Source organism: Adiantum capillus-veneris, chromosome 17 (genome assembly GCF_014529385.1).
Source record: "Adiantum capillus-veneris isolate H3 chromosome 17, ASM1452938v2, whole genome shotgun sequence".
NCBI classification, from domain to species: domain Eukaryota; kingdom Viridiplantae; phylum Streptophyta; class Polypodiopsida; order Polypodiales; family Pteridaceae; genus Adiantum; species Adiantum capillus-veneris.
Genome location: NC_140947.1, coordinates 127,059,682 through 127,078,422, shown reverse-complemented (window position 1 = coordinate 127,078,422; position 18,741 = coordinate 127,059,682). Strand labels below are relative to the sequence as shown.

At 44.9% G+C, this 18,741-nt stretch overlaps 1 protein-coding gene across 1 annotated transcript in view; it reads right to left on the bottom strand.

The window, feature by feature from the left end:
* The window catches only part of LOC147438046 (uncharacterized), a 39,940-nt gene extending 22,524 nt beyond the window's left edge, over nucleotides 1-17,416 (bottom strand). Inside the window, exon 1 of the mRNA XM_086486054.1 lies at nucleotides 17,178-17,416. Coding sequence (XP_086342180.1) covers nucleotides 17,178-17,329 — 152 coding nt within the window. The 5' untranslated portion in view covers nucleotides 17,330-17,416. The remainder of the gene's footprint in view (nucleotides 1-17,177) is intronic.
* Between the last annotated feature and the right edge of the window lie 1,325 nt (nucleotides 17,417-18,741).

Genomic DNA, 18,741 nt, shown 5'->3' with positions numbered 1-18,741 from the left:
TGGTAGGACTTCTTCTTCTACTTGTTCTTCTTACGGTTTAGGCCCCTCGGCCAACATCTACAAGTTGGCTCTCTTCTTCAAGGCTTTGACACGTCAACAGTTTGTGACAGGGCGCCCGAGAGAGAGAGAGAGAGAGAGAGAGAGAGAGAGAGAGAGAGAGAGAGAGAGAGAGCTGACTGTGTGAGTAGTGGGTACAAGTCATAGTTACCCGGAACGGGAAACGGGGAATGGCAACTTGCATGAAATGCCATTCCCTGTTCTGAATACTCACGTCTGAAACATAGAACGGGAATCCGAAACGGGAAATTGGGATGGGAACAGGGAACGGAGACCTGAAAATGGCCATTCTCTGTTACTATGGTGCAAGTGCTCACAGCTTTAATAGAAAGCTTGACTTCTCCCTTGCTCTATGTAGCGCGACGATTTGCTCTCCCGCATCTCTCTCTCCCCCCTTTGCACATATGGTAATGCCCCTCTAGTTGGGCTTCTTAGATGACCATGTACAGTTCTGGGGGTTTTATGCCCGTTTGCCCAGGCAAGAGCCTTCTGTACAGGAACCGGATTAGCTAATTGCCAATCCCCTTCAAGTACGCAAAGTTCCATCGCGAAGCAATGCAAGAACAGAGAGTTTTTTCGCGCAAAAGCTCGTCCGATTTACAAGGGAACTGTCCCATTGCTTGCGGGAGCACCTAAGACACGCGTGGGCGTGCTTGCTCCACTCGAAACGGTCCAAAACAGAGAATACCTGACACATCCAACCCTATGCGTCCGTGGACAAGCTACAACATGATCAGGGTTCAGTCAATCCAGTCAATCTAGATTAGAAGTGATCTGGCACTTTTGTGAGTCTATTCGTAGACCGTGCATGCCCAATCACTTAGTGTAGATGCATATCCTCTGGTTGCACACAACATGATCATAAGCATTCCCATCAGAATCCTTCAGGGAAATTTTCCAGTGCATTTAGCTTATTTTCCCTATTTTTGACATTTTTCCCTTATTATTTTTAAGTGACTTTTGTTGGAAAGTAGGTAGGGCAATTTTGCTAAGTTTGTATATAAGCAAACTAGAGCTAGAACTATTTGGTAGAAGAGGCAGCAGGAGCACCTTGCTCAACAGGCAACTTCTCAACAAGACCAAGCCTTGGTGGTTTCCCACCAAGCAAACATCCCCATCACTGGCATTTTTCAACAAGCAGTCATCGCCATACCTCTCAGCCTGGCGTTTTTGCATCAGCACACCATCGCCAGCAAGTCTCAAGCATAGCGTTTTTGCATCAGATCTTCACCGCCGGCATAGCCCATCACCTAGCGTTTTTGATCCCCACATCTCTAGCGTTTTTGACAATTCAAGCATGGCGATTTTCAGCAAGTATGAGCAGCGTTTTCAGCCATGAAGAGCCTACGATTTCAGCCCGGAAAGACCATCAATTTTCAGCCTAAAGAGACCTCAGTTTTCAGCCCTAAACCTGCAGATTTTCAGCGACAAATAACCACAGGAAACTGCCACAAAATCAGCATTTTACGACTAGCCGCAAATTTCAGCCCATAGCGATTTTGGACAACAATAGAAAGATTGCAGATTTCAGCCCTAGTGTTGGTCTCGTCATCATCGTCGTCATCGCCGACATAGCCTAGACTTGCATCAGTCCCATGCATTCCATTTGTACCAGATTGTGCAATCATAAGTAGACCACTCTCGCAGACGAGAGTGGGGCCTTTGGAGGAGGGTTTTACAACGTCTCTCGTGTCGTATCTCTCTTCTCTCTCTATCTCTCAGTCTCATACACTTGCACGCACAGTGTCCATTCACTTTGTTTGTGATCATAGCATTCTCTCATTGAGAACGGAAGGCTCTACCTTCCATAAGAACAAAAGGAACCTTGAGCACAGTTCGGAGCACTCATCTTGAGCAAAGCGCAAACATTCATTTCGTTGCACCTAACATTGGTATCAGAGCTTTGGCAGTGTTCTGTATCACTCAAGGAAAGAACCACAAGAACCACATAATTTTTTTTTGCTTGTTGAGGTCGCACAAACCCAAGTTCGCTTGGGCGTGTCGATTCCTAATCGTGTTTTTGAAGAGTGACAGGAATCCCAAGAAAGAAGGGCTTGTCCAGCCTCCCCTTGTGCCTCTTTTCACTCATTGAGAGCGGACCGTGCACTTAGCAGCCGGCCAATTGACGTGAGGTGGGAAAAAGAAACCTTGGTGTGAGCGCAAGGCCGCCAAGGGGTGCGCCCGCAGAAAGGAGTAGAACTCGGGGGAAGAGAAGATCCTTCTCAAACGCGGTTTGCAAGCGAAAGAAAACCTCAAGAACCTCAAGAAACCCAAGACCCTCAAGAACCCAAGTTCCTCGTGAACTTAAGAACCAAAGATCATAGTGCATGATTGTAACAGACTTGGACACTCGAAGTCAAGAATCAATCGCGACAGCACCAAATAACCACTTCAAAACAATTCACAGATCACAATAGATTTGCACTGGCCCGGCGGAGTTCCATGCCTAGAGATATTAGCCCCAAAGACTGGCGCCCCTTTCGGTATTTCTTTTTATATTAATCAATCATCAAAGTACAAGAGAGCGGTTAGGGTTTCACTCTCAGACTCTGCGTCCAGATGCTCTGAGAAGTGAGGCCCTCACCACTAATTTAAAAGTTACAAGGGATGCCCAAAAGCAGAGCCCCAAAAGCTTTTAAAATAAAAAAGAATCAGTTCTCTCTCTCTTAGAGAGTCTTTTTCTCTTTTTTTTTTTTAAAAAAACAAAATTCGCGTCGCTCATCATTTTCCCAAAAAAAAAAAAAAAAATCCGCGATTTCCGGAAATTAGGGTTTTTGGCAGAAATTAGGGTTTCTGTTGTCCGCCACGTCATCACTTTGTGACATACCCCCCTCTTGAAAGCATTGTAATCGACCGCAATTTCGCCTACAAAACCGACAAAAGCCATAAACCGTCATAGCAGACACTGACTGTTAGTACCGACGTACTAGGAACACACATCTAGCACATGTACGCAATCGACAGTCACATCACACGACATCACAGGACATCACCAGACATCACATGACATTCAACATTCATTCGGATCTTAGACCATGATTTATCGGCAATGTAGCTAGCAATCACATCTAGGTCCAATCGGGACCTCATCGATGTCCGATTGACTAACCCCTATTGCAACCATGTCTATTCGAGATCAATGAGACCAAAATGCAGCAGTCATTTCGTCTATCAGTTCCTGTACTCACAAGAAGTCAAGAACAAATCAGTATCATAATCAGGAATTCCATTTCATAAAGTCATCTAGCAGAATACTGTCAGCTCTCAGTATCCCTGAAGCTCAAAGAGACATCAGTGACTTTAGTATCAAAATCGAGGCATCTGTTGACAAAGGAGCGGAGTAACTCCCCTCTTGTGCATCCCACTTCACCAGATCTTCGGCCAAGTTGAGTTTCTGGGTTCCGTTTGGAGTAGACTATGCTAAATCAAAACATCGAGGTAAAGTTTCACAATCCGAGGAGTATCTGCTAGGTCCTCCTCCTCCATCCACTTCGCATCAAATGCACGAAAGTTCTTGAACTAAACCAAGAACCGCCTTCGGACTTTACCTTTCTTCGTATCGTTATGTGCCAAAATCTGTTCAGGAACAAGGATCTCCTCGTTTTCTTCCACTTTGGGTTGCTCATCAGGCTCCCCATCATCAGGCACATCACCCTTAACAGGGTTCAAGAGACTCACATGCAATGCATTGTGAATCCTCCAAGTATCTGGCAGTTTCAATCGGAAGGAGACATCATTCATCTTTTCAGTAATCTGGAAAGGTCCGTAGTATCACATACTAAGCTTTCGAAAAAGCCTCTCCTTTCCCTTTTTCTTTCTTAGGCGTGCCTTCTCAAAAGTAAGAGCACCCAATCATCCTCCTTCAGTTTCAAGTCGCGACGATGGCGATCCGCTGCCTTTTTCTGTCGTTCTTGAGACTTCTGCAAAGTCTCGCGAACCTTGGCAAAAGCCGTATCCAAATCTCACGAATATTCATCCGCTTCAAATATCTAATCTTTCGTGCTCAGGAAGGATGGAACCTTCGCAGCACTTTCAACAATCTCACATGGCGTCTTCCCCGTCGAAGAGTGTATCGTGTTATTGTAGGCAAATTCCACCAAAGGTAAGTTCTTTTCCCATTGAGTCTTCTGATCCGAGATACAAGACTTCAATAAATCTAAAATCACTGAATTGGCAATCTCAAATTGCCCGTCAGTCTGCAAGTGGAACGATGACGAGAACTGCAACTGCGTGCCAATGTTCTCCCAAATTGCCTTCCAAAACAAACTCATAAATCTGGGGTCTCTGTCGGAGACAATCGTCTCAGACGTGCCATGTAATCGGAAAATCATCGTCATCATTCTGTGTTCTTGGGAGATCAAGAATGAAATCCATTGCAATACTTTCCCAGGGGTGGGTGGGTATGGGTAAAGGCTGCAACAATCCCTGTGCCTTATGCCTGTCAAACTTGACCTTCTCGCATACCAAGCAACTGCGCACAAACTCTTCCACATCCTTTTTGAGTCTCGGCCCAAAGAAGTATCTCTCTACCCCCTTCATGGTGGTAGCAATGCCGCGGTGACTCGTAAAAGGTGGACAGTGGCATTCAGTCATAACCTTATCCCTCAACGGCTGTGTAACCCACAACATAGTCTTTTTCATCAAGTAGCCTTCCCGAAGGGAGTATCCAGCTACTGTCTCCCCATCCCGTATCCGTGTGAAAATATCTGCAAAATCTGTATCTGTGGCATACTGATCGACCATATCCTCGAAGCTCCTATGATGTATCGCGGAAACAGCTAGAACCAACGTTTCCGAGACAAAGCATCTGCCACCACATTCTTCTGTCCCTGCACATGGACAATCTGGAAGTGGAACTGTGACAAGATGTTCGCCCACCGCATCTGCTTTTCCGAAAGTTGCTTCTGTGACAACTGGTAGCGCAAACTCTGATGGTCTGTAAAGACAGTAAAATCCACTCCGAGTAGGTAATGCCGCCACTGCGTAAGAGCATGGATAACCGCCAAAAGCTCTCTCTCATAGATTTGTGCTGTCATCTCCGGCCTAGAGAACAAACGGCTCTCGTAAGCTATGACATGGCCTTCTTGCATCAAGACCGCACCCAGACTACGACCACAAGCATCACAATATACTTCAAATGAATTTTGCAAGTCCGGCAAAGTCAAAATAGGTCCCGTAGTCAATTTCTCTTTCAATGTCTGAAAGGCAGTCACCTCTGTGGGTCCCCACGAAAAAGGTACTCCTTTCTGTGTCAAGGTATGCAAAGGGGAAGCAACCTCTGCAAACTTTCGTATGAACCGCTTGTAGTACGAACACAATCCCAAGAAGCTTCTAACTTCATGGACATTCCTCAAATCGGGCCAATCACGGATAGTCTCTATCTTGGCCGGGTCCATTTGCACTCCTGCTGCTGCTGACACAATGTGTCCCAAAAAAGTGTATCTCTGGTAGGAGAAATTTTCTTTTCTTTTTGCATTAATCACTAACGTGTGATCTCGTAATGCCTGAAAGACTTGAAGCAGATGATCTCTGTGTTCTGCCTCATTCTTGGAGAAAACAATGATGTCGTCAAAGAAAGTGCCAACAAATAGCCTGTACTCTCGAAAAATCCTGTCCATCATCCGGTTAAATGTCGCAGGAGCATTGGTTAAGCCAAAAGGCATCACCAAAAACTCAAATAACCCAAAAGTCGTCCGAAAAGCAGTCTTGTAGACATCTCCTGGCGCTATCTTGATCTGATGATATCCACTCTTCAAGTCAATCCTGCTAAAGCACGAGGATCCCTGTAACTTGTCGAGTATATCATCGATCCTAGGAATCGGAACTCTGTTCTTGATGGTGATTTCGTTGAGAGTGCTATAATCGATGCACATTCTCCAAGATCCGTCTTTCTTCAACACCAACAACACTGGAGAGCAATACGGTGAAGTACTAGGTTGGACAAGACCTTTTCCCAAGAGGTCTTTCACTGGGTTCATAATCTTTTCATTCTGTACTCGGCTCACATGGTAAGGTGGCCGATTCGGTGGCGTGCTTCCAGGTATCAGATCAATGGTTTGATCTTCAGGCCCTCTGAAAAGCAATCGGCATGAGTGTGGAGAAAAATCTTGGCGTTCTTTTGATCAGGTCAGAACATATTCAACCTTTATCCATCGTTCCGTTCTCTTCCAAAAGAATGAGTAAGAAACTGAAGTTCATCAAGTACAATCTCTAAGCCCTTCATTTATCAAAGTCGCTTTCTCGGCCCGGTAGTCAATCATGGCGTAGTTCTTGTGGTACCAAGGGATCCTGAGTAGAACGTCACTCGCCTGCCATAAACACCCCTGTCATTGCAAACAAAGTTTGCCAATGCTCGGTGTAATGGCAACATCCCATCCGGGTGCCAGTCGAACTACCTCTGCTTGTGGCGTCAGTCTATCGGGCGTAATTCTAAATCGAGCCGCCAATTCCAAGTGAAAAGAAGTTGGCCTCGGCTCCTTCAAAAGAGCTTCCTGATCCTTCACTTTGTCCCAAAAGCGGCAAAGTTTGTACTTTCATTCATTAGATTCGGTGCAGGTCCCACGCCATGTGGTACCAGTTCTGCTTTTCTATCTGCCTTTTCTGCCACATTCCTCAGCTGCTCTCGAACTCTCGGACCTGTCGTCGTCTTTATCATTCTGTTTTTTCTGTGCCTTATTAGGGCACTTCGCGGAGATATGTCCCTGTTCCCCGCATCCAAAGCACTTCCCCTCTCTAATGAAGCGAGCTCTCTCCTCAGGAGTAAGCTTGGGTCATGCATCATTTTTCTCTGGGTTGCTCTTTTTCTTTCTACTTTCATTCCCAAAAGTCTATTCGGCTCGTCGTGTCATGGCCTCATCTGTGGGGTAGGTTAGACTGCCACAGTGAATGGCAAAGCCCCGCTTCGCATGACTCGTCGACTCCTGAATAGAACCTGACTTCTGTTCCAAGCAGTGATCTCGGATCTCTGTAGGTAGACCCAAGGTAAACCACTCAATCTGTTCTCTGAACGAGATCTTCTTGAATGAAGAGGCGGGTAGAAAAGAGCTCCTGAATCTTTCACAATAAGCATTGATTGTATCGTACATCTTGTTCATATTCTTGCGTCAACCAAGAAGAAATAAAAAGCTTCTTAAATTTCAGCCATTTAACTGGCGCACTCTTGTTAAAAGAAGCGTGGACCACCAAGTACGAGCATTCTCCTTAAGGTAAGAGGTAGCTCTCAGAATCTTGGAGTGCTCTGAATAGCGTCCTCCCGCGAAAGCGATGTCAAACTGCTGTATAAAAGACAAAGCCTTCGAAGCATCTGAGTATCCTGAAAAGTATCAAACTTAATCGAGTGGCCACCTTCCTTAAACTCTCGGACTTTCTTGCTTTTATCTTCGAGAAAGTCATACTTGTTGGCTTTGTAAAAATTCTTCTTGTTCGCATAAAACTTTCTGTCATCGAAATCTGAGCTGTCTGTAGACGAGTCCTCAGTAGGACTGTCAGTCTCTGGGCGAGATGTAGCCTTCTTTGCCTTTTTCTTGCCCTTTCCGAAGCTTTGTTTCGTGCTTCGCTTTTTACCTTTTCTGTCTTCTTCACTCAAATCCAAGGAGCTAGAAGAACTTTCAGAAGAAGAACTGGGTACTCCTTCAAATCGAACACGCTTCTTCTGTTTCTTTGCCTTGTCAAAAGTCGACCAACGACCCAAATAACCTGGAAAGTCAGTGCTTTTCTTTTGCTTTTTGCCGTGCTTTTTGGCTTTCTTTTGCGCGTCAAAAAGCTGAGCAATCCGTGCATCAATCACGTTCTCCAGTTTCTTCTTCGTATATTTTCTTGGAGGCAAAAGGTTTCTTGAGAGCAGGTTTCGGGAGTGGTGTTGTGGTTCTCCACTCCATCTGTACCTCTTCCAAAGAGGTCTGGTTCATATATTTTGCCATCTTCGGGTCCTTGGCAAAACTGAGCATCATCTTCGTTGCATCGCCAATCAATTGAGGACGCGTCATCTCTCTTTGCTCCGCTTGAGTAGGCCGAGGCCGGCCATACTCTCTGCCAGAATCTTCGTTGTGATCCCAGCCCGCATCTCCAGATGCAGAGGGAGTCGACTGATCATTGCCTGAAGCCATAGGTGCCGCGGAAAAAAAAATCGAGGATCGGATTTCCCGTAGAAGAGAAATCGGCCGTGCTCTGATACCACTTTAACAGACTTGGACACTCGAAGTCAAGAATCAATCGCGACAGCACCAAATAACCACTTCAAAACAATTCACAGATCACAATAGATTTGCACTGGCCCGGCGGAGTTCCGTGCCTAGAGATATTGGCCCCAAAGACTGGCGCCCCTTTCGGTATTTCTTTTTATATTAATCAATCATCAAAGTACAAGAGAGCGGTTAGGGTTTCACTCTCAGACTCTGCGTCCAGATGCTCTGAGAAGTGAGGCCCTCACCACTAATTTAATGGTTACAAGGGATGCCCAAAAGCAGAGCCCCAAAAGCTTTTAAAATAAAAAGCATCAGTTCTCTCTCTCTTAGAGAGTCTTTTTCTCTTTTTTTTATAAAAAAAAGCAAAATTCGCGTCGCTCATCATTTTCCCAATTTTTTTTTTATTTTTTTTTTTAAGCCTCCACGATTTCCGGAAATTAGGATTTCTGGCAGAAATTAGGATTTCTGTTGTCCGCCACGTCATCACTTTGTGACAATGGTCGTCACCCGAAGCGGAATGGATACTTCGCATACAGGTGATAAGCATGCGAGAGGCGACAAAGAATTTTTCTTACCAAGAGATTTTTCCGACCCTCCCCCTTCGCCATCTACGCCACAAAGTGTACCAAACCCTATGGAGGCAATGATCAAGCAGATGATGGACATGATGGCCAAACAAGAAGAGACTCGCATGAACATGATGGCCCAACAACAAGAAGCGAATCGAATTGCGTTGGCACAACAAGAAGCAAATCGCATTGCTTTAGAATGCGAGCGCGATGAACGAAACGAAAGAAAAGCAGAAAGAAAGGCCGAGCGTGAAGCTCAAAGAGTAGCCTTGGAGATCGAGCGTGAGGCTCAAAGAGAACTACGCACTCAAGAATTGGTTCGACAAGTGCTTGCCTCGAAGTCCGAACCAGCCAAAGATCGTGGAAGTTCCTCAAGTGGCGCAAGCCACAATGCGGATTTCGACCATCCAGTCACAGAGAAGTTGACTTTCAGTAAGTATGATGGTAAGATGGATGCTACGGTTATTCATTCTTGGTTGCATCAATTTAATGCTTATTTTGCGACAACTAAGAAGACGGGAAATAGCAAAGTTTTGACGGCAGCCATGTACCTTGCCGGTGATGCCATTAATTGGTACTACGCATGGCACGAGGCACAGTTAGCCGCGCACCTAGAGGAAGCCGACGAATTCACGTCCCTTTCCTTCAAGTGGGCTGATTTCCAAGACAAGCTCAAGGCGCGGTTTATGCCACCTCAGTACCTCGCACGATTGAAGGATGATTGGCGCGCTCTCAAGCAAAATGGTATGCCGGTTATGTCTTTTTCTAATCGTGTTTTGCAGCTAGGTACCCAATTACGCAGGTCGGATGAAGAATGCAAAGAGGCATCCTTTATGGATTGGACGAGTATATCAAGTATGATGTCGAGGTGCTCGATCCAATCGATCTCAACAAGGCGGTAGCGATTGCTCTCGCGCAGGAGATGAAGCACAACAAGGAAAAGCCTAAGGAGAACAAGACTTCCACAAGTACCTCACAAACTTCTCAAAACCCTCAGAACGGTAAGAATCGTAAGAACGGTAAGAATGGTAACTCTTCTAACCAATCTTCCAACAGTCTCTCAGAAAAGAATTCTTTCAATGAATCTAAGGGTAAGGCTAACACAATTGCTAAACCTAAGCTTACTCCAGATGAAAAGGTAACACAAGGAACTGTAGGAGGACACATCACGTCGCAAGAGCAAAGCACTTATATATACTCAGATGAATCCAGGATAAGCCCAGATTCACCCTTTAAGGAAAGTGCAAGGTATAGACCTATGGTAGTCACCCACAAGCACTTATTCTAAGGAAGGTCGTTGTTTTCATTGTCACATTAAGGGTCACATAAAAAGAACATGTCCTAAGCTTGAATCGAATGAATCTAAAGAATCCACAGAACCCACTTTCTTTGTCAATGCAATTAATGATAACACGAGTGTGCCCCAAGTTTCTCTTGACCCTCCCATTGATGATTCTCTCATTAAATGTTATGGTCAGGTGTCGGGGTAGCGTTTTGTCATATTGTTTGACCCAGGTAGTATGCATGATGTGATCAGTCCCTCTCTTGTTGAGAGAGCCCGCCTAGAAGTTAGTCAGAAATCTCCTCTCGAGGTCTCTGGCTTTGCTCCTAGTATGGACGCTCTCATCACGCAGGAGTGTCTTGGTGTGTTGTTTGCAATTCAACAAGTTGCCTTCACTAGAAGATTTGTTGTCTCTCCTATCTCAGGATGTGATATGATTTTGGGCATTCGATGGTTTCGTGATGTTAACCCTCTCATTGATTGGGAGGCTAACATTCTCACTCTCCATGCCAAAAGTGATTCTCCCATTGTCATCCATGGAGAGGACATTGTTCATTCTCCATCTCTCATTGCTAATATGCAGGACAAGATTGAACGGATTCAGGAGAAGGAGACTCTCTCAGTCTCTTCTTCTCCCAAGCATGATACACATGATTTGCATGATGATGATGATTTGATTGACAACGATAAGCATGATGATTTGAATGTTAATGATGAGCATGATGATTTGCATGATCAAGATGTGATTTCTCACAAGCATGATGATTTGCATGAAGATGATGTGATTGTTCACAAGGATGATGTGCTAGTGGATGCTTTTTCTAGCAAAGCTAACCTCGTTGCAGATTCGATCAATCACGAAGAATCGATCTTGGCTTTCAAGTCGAGGTCCACAGATCCCCCACAAGAAGATTCAATAGATCTCGAAGGATTGATCTTGGCTCTCGAGCCTAGGTCCAAAGAACCCTCACAGAAAGTATTATGTGTTCGCATGATTGATACACACGCATTGTTCGAGTGTTTCATTCGTGATCGTTTCTTGTATTTTAGTCAGCGTCTTTATATGATCCCTTTTCCTAGGCATGACATATTGTATGTTGAGCACGTTTCACTCATGAATGAGCACGAATGTATGCGGGTTTTTCATGAAAAGCTGAAAAGTATGCATTCAAGGAAGTCGCATTCCCTATCTCTTCCTTGGCATGACACATTCGTAGAAAGAGCACATGAAAGTATGAGCACCAAGCATGGGCATTTCCGTTGTGAATTGCCACAGTTGATTGCTTTAAATCAGAAGAGAAAGATTCGATCTCATTGTTTGCGTGTGTGTGGTGAACGGTTTGGCACTCCGTATAGTTGTTCATCTACATTGCACGCACAGTCTTTGAGGAAGACAAGTTTTTTCCAGTCACTTTACATGGAATAGGTATGTTCGTGGTTTTGTGTTGGAAATGGTTTCAGGAATTTTCAGCCATGGAGATTCTTGAAGAAGAAAGAAGCATGACACTCGACGAAGTTGAAGCATCGAAGGAGCCACAAAAGACTTTGTGTCGCTTTTGGCGCAGCCCAAAGAAGCAAGCGTTGCAGACCTTTATGAAGTTCAAGTACCGCACGACCCACACATCAGAGTGGGCCGCCGGCAAAGAGTCCCTTCCAAGATTCCGAATGCTATTGGCAATCTCCCTCGACGCCATACAATTCGGTACCAGTACCTCACTTTGAAAAGGAGGGGATGTCACGCGACACATCCAACCCTATGTGTCCGTGGACAAGCTACAGAATGATCAGGGTTCAACCAATACAGTCAGTCTAGATTAGAAGTGATCTGGCACTTTTGTGAGTCTATTCGTAGACCGTGCATGCCCACTCACTTAGTGTAGATGCATATCCTCTGGTTGCACACAACATGATCATAAGCATTCCCATCAGAATCCTTCAGGGAAATTTTCCAGTGCATTCAACCTATTATCCCTATTTTTGACATTTTTCACTTATTATTTTTAAGTGACTTTTGTTGGAAAGTAAGTAGGGCAATTTTGCTAAGTTTGTATATAAGCAAACTAGAGGTAGAACTATTTGGTAGAAGAGGCAGCAGGAGCACCTTGCTCAACAGGCAACTTCTCAGCAAGACCAAGCCTTGGTGGTTTCCCTCCAAGCAAACATCCCCATCACTGGCGTTTTCCAACAAGCAGTCATCGCCATACCTCTCAGCCTAGCGTTTTTGCATCAACACACCATCGCCAGCAAGTCTCAAGCATAGCGTTTTTGCATCAGATCTTCACCGTCGGCATAGCCCATCACCTAGCGTTTTTGATCCCCACATCTCTAGCGTTTTTGACAGTTCAAGCATGGCGATTTTCAGCAGGTATGAGCAGCGTTTTCAGCCATGAAGAGCCTGCGGTTTCAGCCCTAAGAAGATAGCATATTCAGCCCGGAAAGACCATCAATTTTCAGCCTAAAGAGACCTCAGTTTTCAGCCCTAAACCTGCAGATTTTCAGCGACAAAGAACCACAGGAAACAGCCCCAAAATCAGCGTTTTACGACTAGCCGCAGATTTCAGCCCATAGCGTTTTTGGACAGCAGTAGAAAGATTGCAAATTTCAGCCCTAGTGTCGGTCTCAACATCATCGTCATCATCGCCAACATAGCCTAGACTTGCATTAGTCCCATGCATTCCATTTGTACCAGATTGTGCAATCATAAGTAGACCACTCTCGTCGTCGACGAGAGTGGGGCCTTCGGAGGAGGGTTTTACGTCTCTGGTGTCGTTTCTCTCTTCTCTCTGTATCTCTCAGTCTCATACACTTGCACGCACAGTGTCCATTCACTTTGTTTGTGATCATAGCATTCTCTCATTGAGAACGGAAGGCTCTACCTTCCATAAGAACAAAAGGAACCCTTGAGCACAGTTCGGAGCACTCATCTTGAGCAAAGCGCAAACATTCATTCCGTTGCACCTAACAATTACAGCCTGCTGTGTTTTTCTGTAGGCTTAGGGTTTCGCACCTAAACTGCAGGGAATTGCCAGGGGAGCCTCGAAAAGGCCTTGGGATGCGTGTACAGGTCAGTAGGCACCTAACAGTGGCAAAACAGAAAATTACAGCATGCTGAAATTACATGCAACTCACTGGAAAGCTTCCATACCGCGAGGGAAAGTGTCCTTGACGTATACTTTTGACCTACAGGGATATTTGCGCCGTTATGCTGGCGAAATTGGGTCAAAAACCTGCAATTACAGCCATGGACAGGTTTGGACAATGTGGTGAGGGTTAGAAGGAAGCGTTCGGATCGTTTATTTGTCAGGGGAGCCTCAGGAAAGCATTGGTGCTTGTACATGACAATTTAGAGAGATTTCCTACTAGGAATCTCGTCTAATTCAAGGGGCAAGTGACCCTACAGGTGCGAGAGCTCGAGGGCTACCCAGAAAAGTGATCGGCACGCGGATCGGAGCACAAAACAGAGAATTCAGCGAGCTGCAATTTCTCGCCAGGTTTTGCAAAGAGCTCTAAAGTGCATGGAAAGTCAATGTTTGCTTGGGATTTTGTTCGTGGAAACTTCTACTGTGGTTATGTTGCCAAAATCGGGTTTGAGTAGAGGAATTTCAGCCCGATAAAAGTCGGACAGCTTGTAGAAGTTTACAGGTTTTTCTCAAGTATAATAAAAATAAAGAAATATCGAAAGGGACACCAGTCTTTGGGGCCAACTCGGTGTCGTTGTCTGCTTGATAGCGCTCTTGCTGTCAAGCCGTGGTTTGTCTTGAAGTGTTGAATTCGAGTCACAGACTTATTCGTCAAGTTCCTTTATGTCCTAAAGTCTAAAGTAAAGTTTCGGATGAAAGCCTATGACTACCGTCCTACGGGCTAGTTTCAGGTACAGTCTGGGGGGGATTGGTTGTAAAAGGCCTCTATATCTCATGGCCCCGACCTTTTTAGGTTATTTGCGGGAGGAGTGATGAGGGAGTCGTTGAACAGCTCATGGCCCGGACCTGGATGGTTATTTGCGGGGGGAGTGTTCATCGGCGGTTTATGTTTCTATGTCTTGTAACATGCATATGTGAGCATATGTGAGCATTTGTGTTGCATTGTGATGTCCTAATTGGATGAGATTGCCTGGGTATGTAATTTTAGTGCATCAAGACACCTGTGGAAGATCTGTGCGGTCTGGGTGTGATGGCTAATTTTACTACGCCAGAATATCAAGAGATCCGATATGGACGAAAGGAGAAGCTAACTCCCTAACAAAGAGAGCGAACCGATTGTCCCTCGGAATGTCCCTCGAAAATTGTTGAGCTGACTTGAGTTGTTTTGCAGATATGTTGTAATCGCGGACGATTACTTTCTTTCAGGAAGGGGGGATGTCACAAACTGCTGACGTGTCAAACCCTAAAGAATGGAGCCAACTTGCAAATCATGGCCGAGAGGCCTAAACCCTAAGTGAAGAGGCAGAAGCAGCAGAAGATGAACCCGCAATTCACGTTGGCCTACTGACGTGGCAAATTGTACGGATTTTTGAAAATTGCGCTGACATGATGACGTACGGATTTCCACGTTTTGCGCTGACTGCTGACGTGGTAGTTGTACGAAATTCCGTGATTTACGCTAGTAACTTTTTGTCATTGCTTTTGGACCAGAAGCTTTTGAGTTTGCAGGCTTTTCAAGTACTACTGCTTTTGGGGCCTAGGGCCTTTAAATATGAGGCTAGGGCTCATTCTTGCTTCCTCGAGAAGGTGCAAAGTCTGGAGTATCGGCTTGTACTGAGTTGATACAATATAAAGAAACACCGAAAGGGACGCCAAGGTTTGAGGCCAATACTCTCTGGGTTGGAATTTTGCCACTCTATGTCGCATGTCTCTCTTTCAATTCAGTTATTATTGAAGTGTTAAAATTCTATTCAGTCTGTTTTGTTCTATTGGCACATGGTGCCCGTCTTGTGACGAGGGAAGTGTTTTGGTTGCGAGGATCAAGGGCACATCTCCGCAAAGTGCCCCAAAAAGGCACAACGAGGACAGATTGAAGACAAGCTGAGAGTTCTAGAGCAGTGGAAGACCATGGCAGAAAAGGCAAGATGAAAGCAAGACTGATATCGGAATGCATAGAAACCAACCCAAGCCAAATGGATGAAAGTACGGAACTTTGCCACGCATAGGGCAAAGTTAAAATTCGGAAGCCCTCATCTTCTTTGATGGAGGAGCCAAGGCCAACTTCATTTCACCTGAATTGGCGGCTCAACTCAAGATTACGCCCGACAGGATGAGACCACCGACGAAGGCAGTTCTAGCGGCACCCGCACAAATGTAGCCATTACACCTGTCATTGGCAAACTTCGTTTGCATTGTCAGGGGTATTTAGGGCACGAGGACTTTTACATCATGCCTTTGGAAGGGTGTGATATCCTCCTAGGAATCCCTTGGTACCATAAGAACAACGCCGTGGTCAACTATCGGGCCAAGAAAGCGACCTTGACCAATGGGAGAGACAGGAAAATTGTAATTGATGTAAAATTGAAGGGCGAGTCCGTGTCTATAGTATTGGCTTCGGCTATTTCAAAATTAATGAAATCCAATCTTTTTGTTTACTCGATCTATTTGAAAGAATTGAATGACGAACAACGAACGGACATTTCTGAATTGGACACAGAACGACAAGAATTTCTGCACACACACGCTGACTGTTTCTCAGAAGGCCTACCAAGCGAGTTACCTCCATCTCGTCCTAAGGACCACACCATTGATTTCATCCCTGGATCAACCGGCCACCTTATTGTGAGCCGAGCCCAAAATGAAGAAATTGTGAACCAAGTGAAAGACCTTCTTGAAAAGTGTCTCATCCAGCCTAGTACTTCACCTTATTGTTCTCCGGTTTTATTGGTACTAAAGAAAGACGAGTATCAAAAATGCTGCCTTGAGAGGGTTCCCAGAAATTGTCTCCGCACTAAGAAGATCTCAACAAAATCCAGGTTCATAGCATATTGCTCCTGCATCGTCTCGAAGTCCCAATGATGCATTGATGTAGCAGAGGATATGTGGCTAGCACGACAACACATCTGCCACCACATTCTTCTTTCAAACTTAAAAGATATTGTGCGTGTGATGCATGTACAATGTCAAGGGCAGCAGGCTTCAAATGTCTACATTGAGGTAGACATTTATTTAAACAGCGAGACAACGCATCTGCCACCACATTCTTCTTCAAACTTAAAAGATATTGTGAGTGTGATGCATGCATAATGTCGAGGGCAGTAGGCTTCAAATGTCTATATTGAGGTAGATGTCCAAATATATTTTATGAGAGTAGTTGATGCATCTCGGACAAGGTATTGACTAATTAGCACGACATCCCACTAATGTATCAATGCCCAATGGTATCTCCGGAGCTAATAAAATACGACCAAGCACACACATGCATTTGTTACGACTCTGTACATGATACAATGGGTCACAAGCTAGAGAAAAGATTCACATAAAACCAGCATGGGAGGTAATACATACCTAGATGAATCATGTCACAAACTCATGTAATCAATCCACGAGACAAAATAACCATCAGCACCATAACACCTTGTACCGAAAATAAAGCTACCAGCTTTCCCAATCCCTACTACATTCGTTTCACTTTTTAGATTTCATCAACAGGAAATATAAGCACATGACGTGATGTCTAGGACAAAGACATCTCCCTCACAAGTTATTGGCTTGAGACGAACATAATCATTGTCATCATGATGTGGCGAAACAATGAAAACCCAACACCAAGGAAGCGAAGGGAAGTGATGCATCTCAACCCATATCTACTTGGCAATCTAAAAAGCCAAAGCCAAGTCACATTCCTGTACTGCAGAAAACACAGTCCTAATGTTTTGAGTTCTTCTTGCATATTATCCTCGACCCCTTATGCTCTTAAGGTACGGTAGGGAAACGATTTCACAAATATGAAATATAAGTTTTTTCCATTCCTTTCAAACTAAAAATGATGTTTTGAAGCAGTTGCGTTGTTCTTAGTGGAAGAGCATCACAGTGCGCAACGCATATTGGTTCTTACAAAAACCCTAAAAAACCGTGATTTTCAATCTTCTTCGAAGAGATATACCTGCCGAGATGGTTGCGCATGAAATAGGGATCTTTGGCAAGGTCGATGGTCTCCAGCGCAAGGCGCCGCAACCGCTCACGACGATCAATAGCTTCATTCTGTGCAGAGGCAGCCCCTCCGCTACCAGGCTTGCTGCCCCACTCGCGGTCCATCGCAACTCAACGTTAGGTTGGCTACTACTAATCTTGGGCTACATAGGTAAGCAATTTGTGGAGCATCGGCTGCTTTTTGGCCTGGGCACATAGGGGACTCTACGAAAAAGTCAAAAAGCGCAATAAACGACCCTCGTCACTCTCGACTCTAGTATATTGTCTTGAGTTCAACTCCTGGTCAACTAGATCTTTGGGATAGTTTCTTACGACGTTAAAACTCTCTTCTTCTTCTTCTCTCTCTTTCTCTCTCTCTCTCTCGTGCACGCGCTCTCTTGTGCGATGTGCAATCGGGAGGCGTAGGACACACAGGCCAATTCAAGCTGCTTTCGCCACGTGTGGGGGACGGGGGATCTCTCCCCTTTTTGTTATAATATGGAAATATGGATATGTATAGACTGGTTATCCTAGCTATGGAGGTAAATTGGTTGTCATAATTTGTTAACCCTTACGAAAACTTTATCACCTTCGACGGACGTCTTATTATTTATTTGAGTCATGGATTGGGCTTGTTGGTCCCATATGTGTGTAGGTGATCGTCGATGAAAGCGCACCACTTATCTTATTTTTACAGTAGTTTTACAACGATCGGTCACTATGAGCACCCATGTGTGAATGGGTCAGACTCTTATAAAAGGTTTATTTTGACCCAAAATCCTCATTCTTTGAGGTGCAAGCTAAGAAGTGCTCTTGCTCTACCTCTATCTTCTCCTCCTTCATGTGCTCACGTGTGTGTGTGTGTGTGCGCGCGCGCGCTTGAGAGAGAGAGAGAGAGTGTGTGTGTGTGTGATCGAGCATTGCGACGGCATCGACGACGGCAAGGCGGTTGAGCGCAATGGCGGTGGCGGCTCCTTCTTCTTCGCGGCACAGGATCTTTCACGACGGAAGCAATGAGAGGTGAATGACACACCATTGCCCTTTTGAACTTGCTTGGATTGTCTAGTTGTGTGCTTGCAACTAGTCGTGGCTCCCACACGGTGTTTTGACAAGTTCCCAGCCTCCGACATGTGCGACAAGACGTACATTTTTGGCGTCATTGTCGAGGATTGCACTAAGCTTGAGGACCACTCAGTGCTACCTCATGAAGCAATTCACTTCTGTCATTTCTGGTTTTTAATGAGTTGTGTTAGATCTGTTAAGTGGCTGTAATGTGCAAGTTTAACAGGATTTGTTAGCTCTGTTAAGTGTTGCACTGTACATGTTTTGTTAGATCTGCTAAGTTCTGTAATGTGCAAGTATTAGCAGATCTGTTAGTTAGTGTAAATCTGTAATGTGCATGAAACAGTGCGTAGATTGAGTAGTCTGTGAGTGAGCAATTTATTGTGTTAGAAAGTGTAGACAGTGTGCAGCAGTTAGTATAGATAGTGTACAGTTTGTTGTGTTAGACAGTGTTTGTGCAATGTTAATTAGCAATG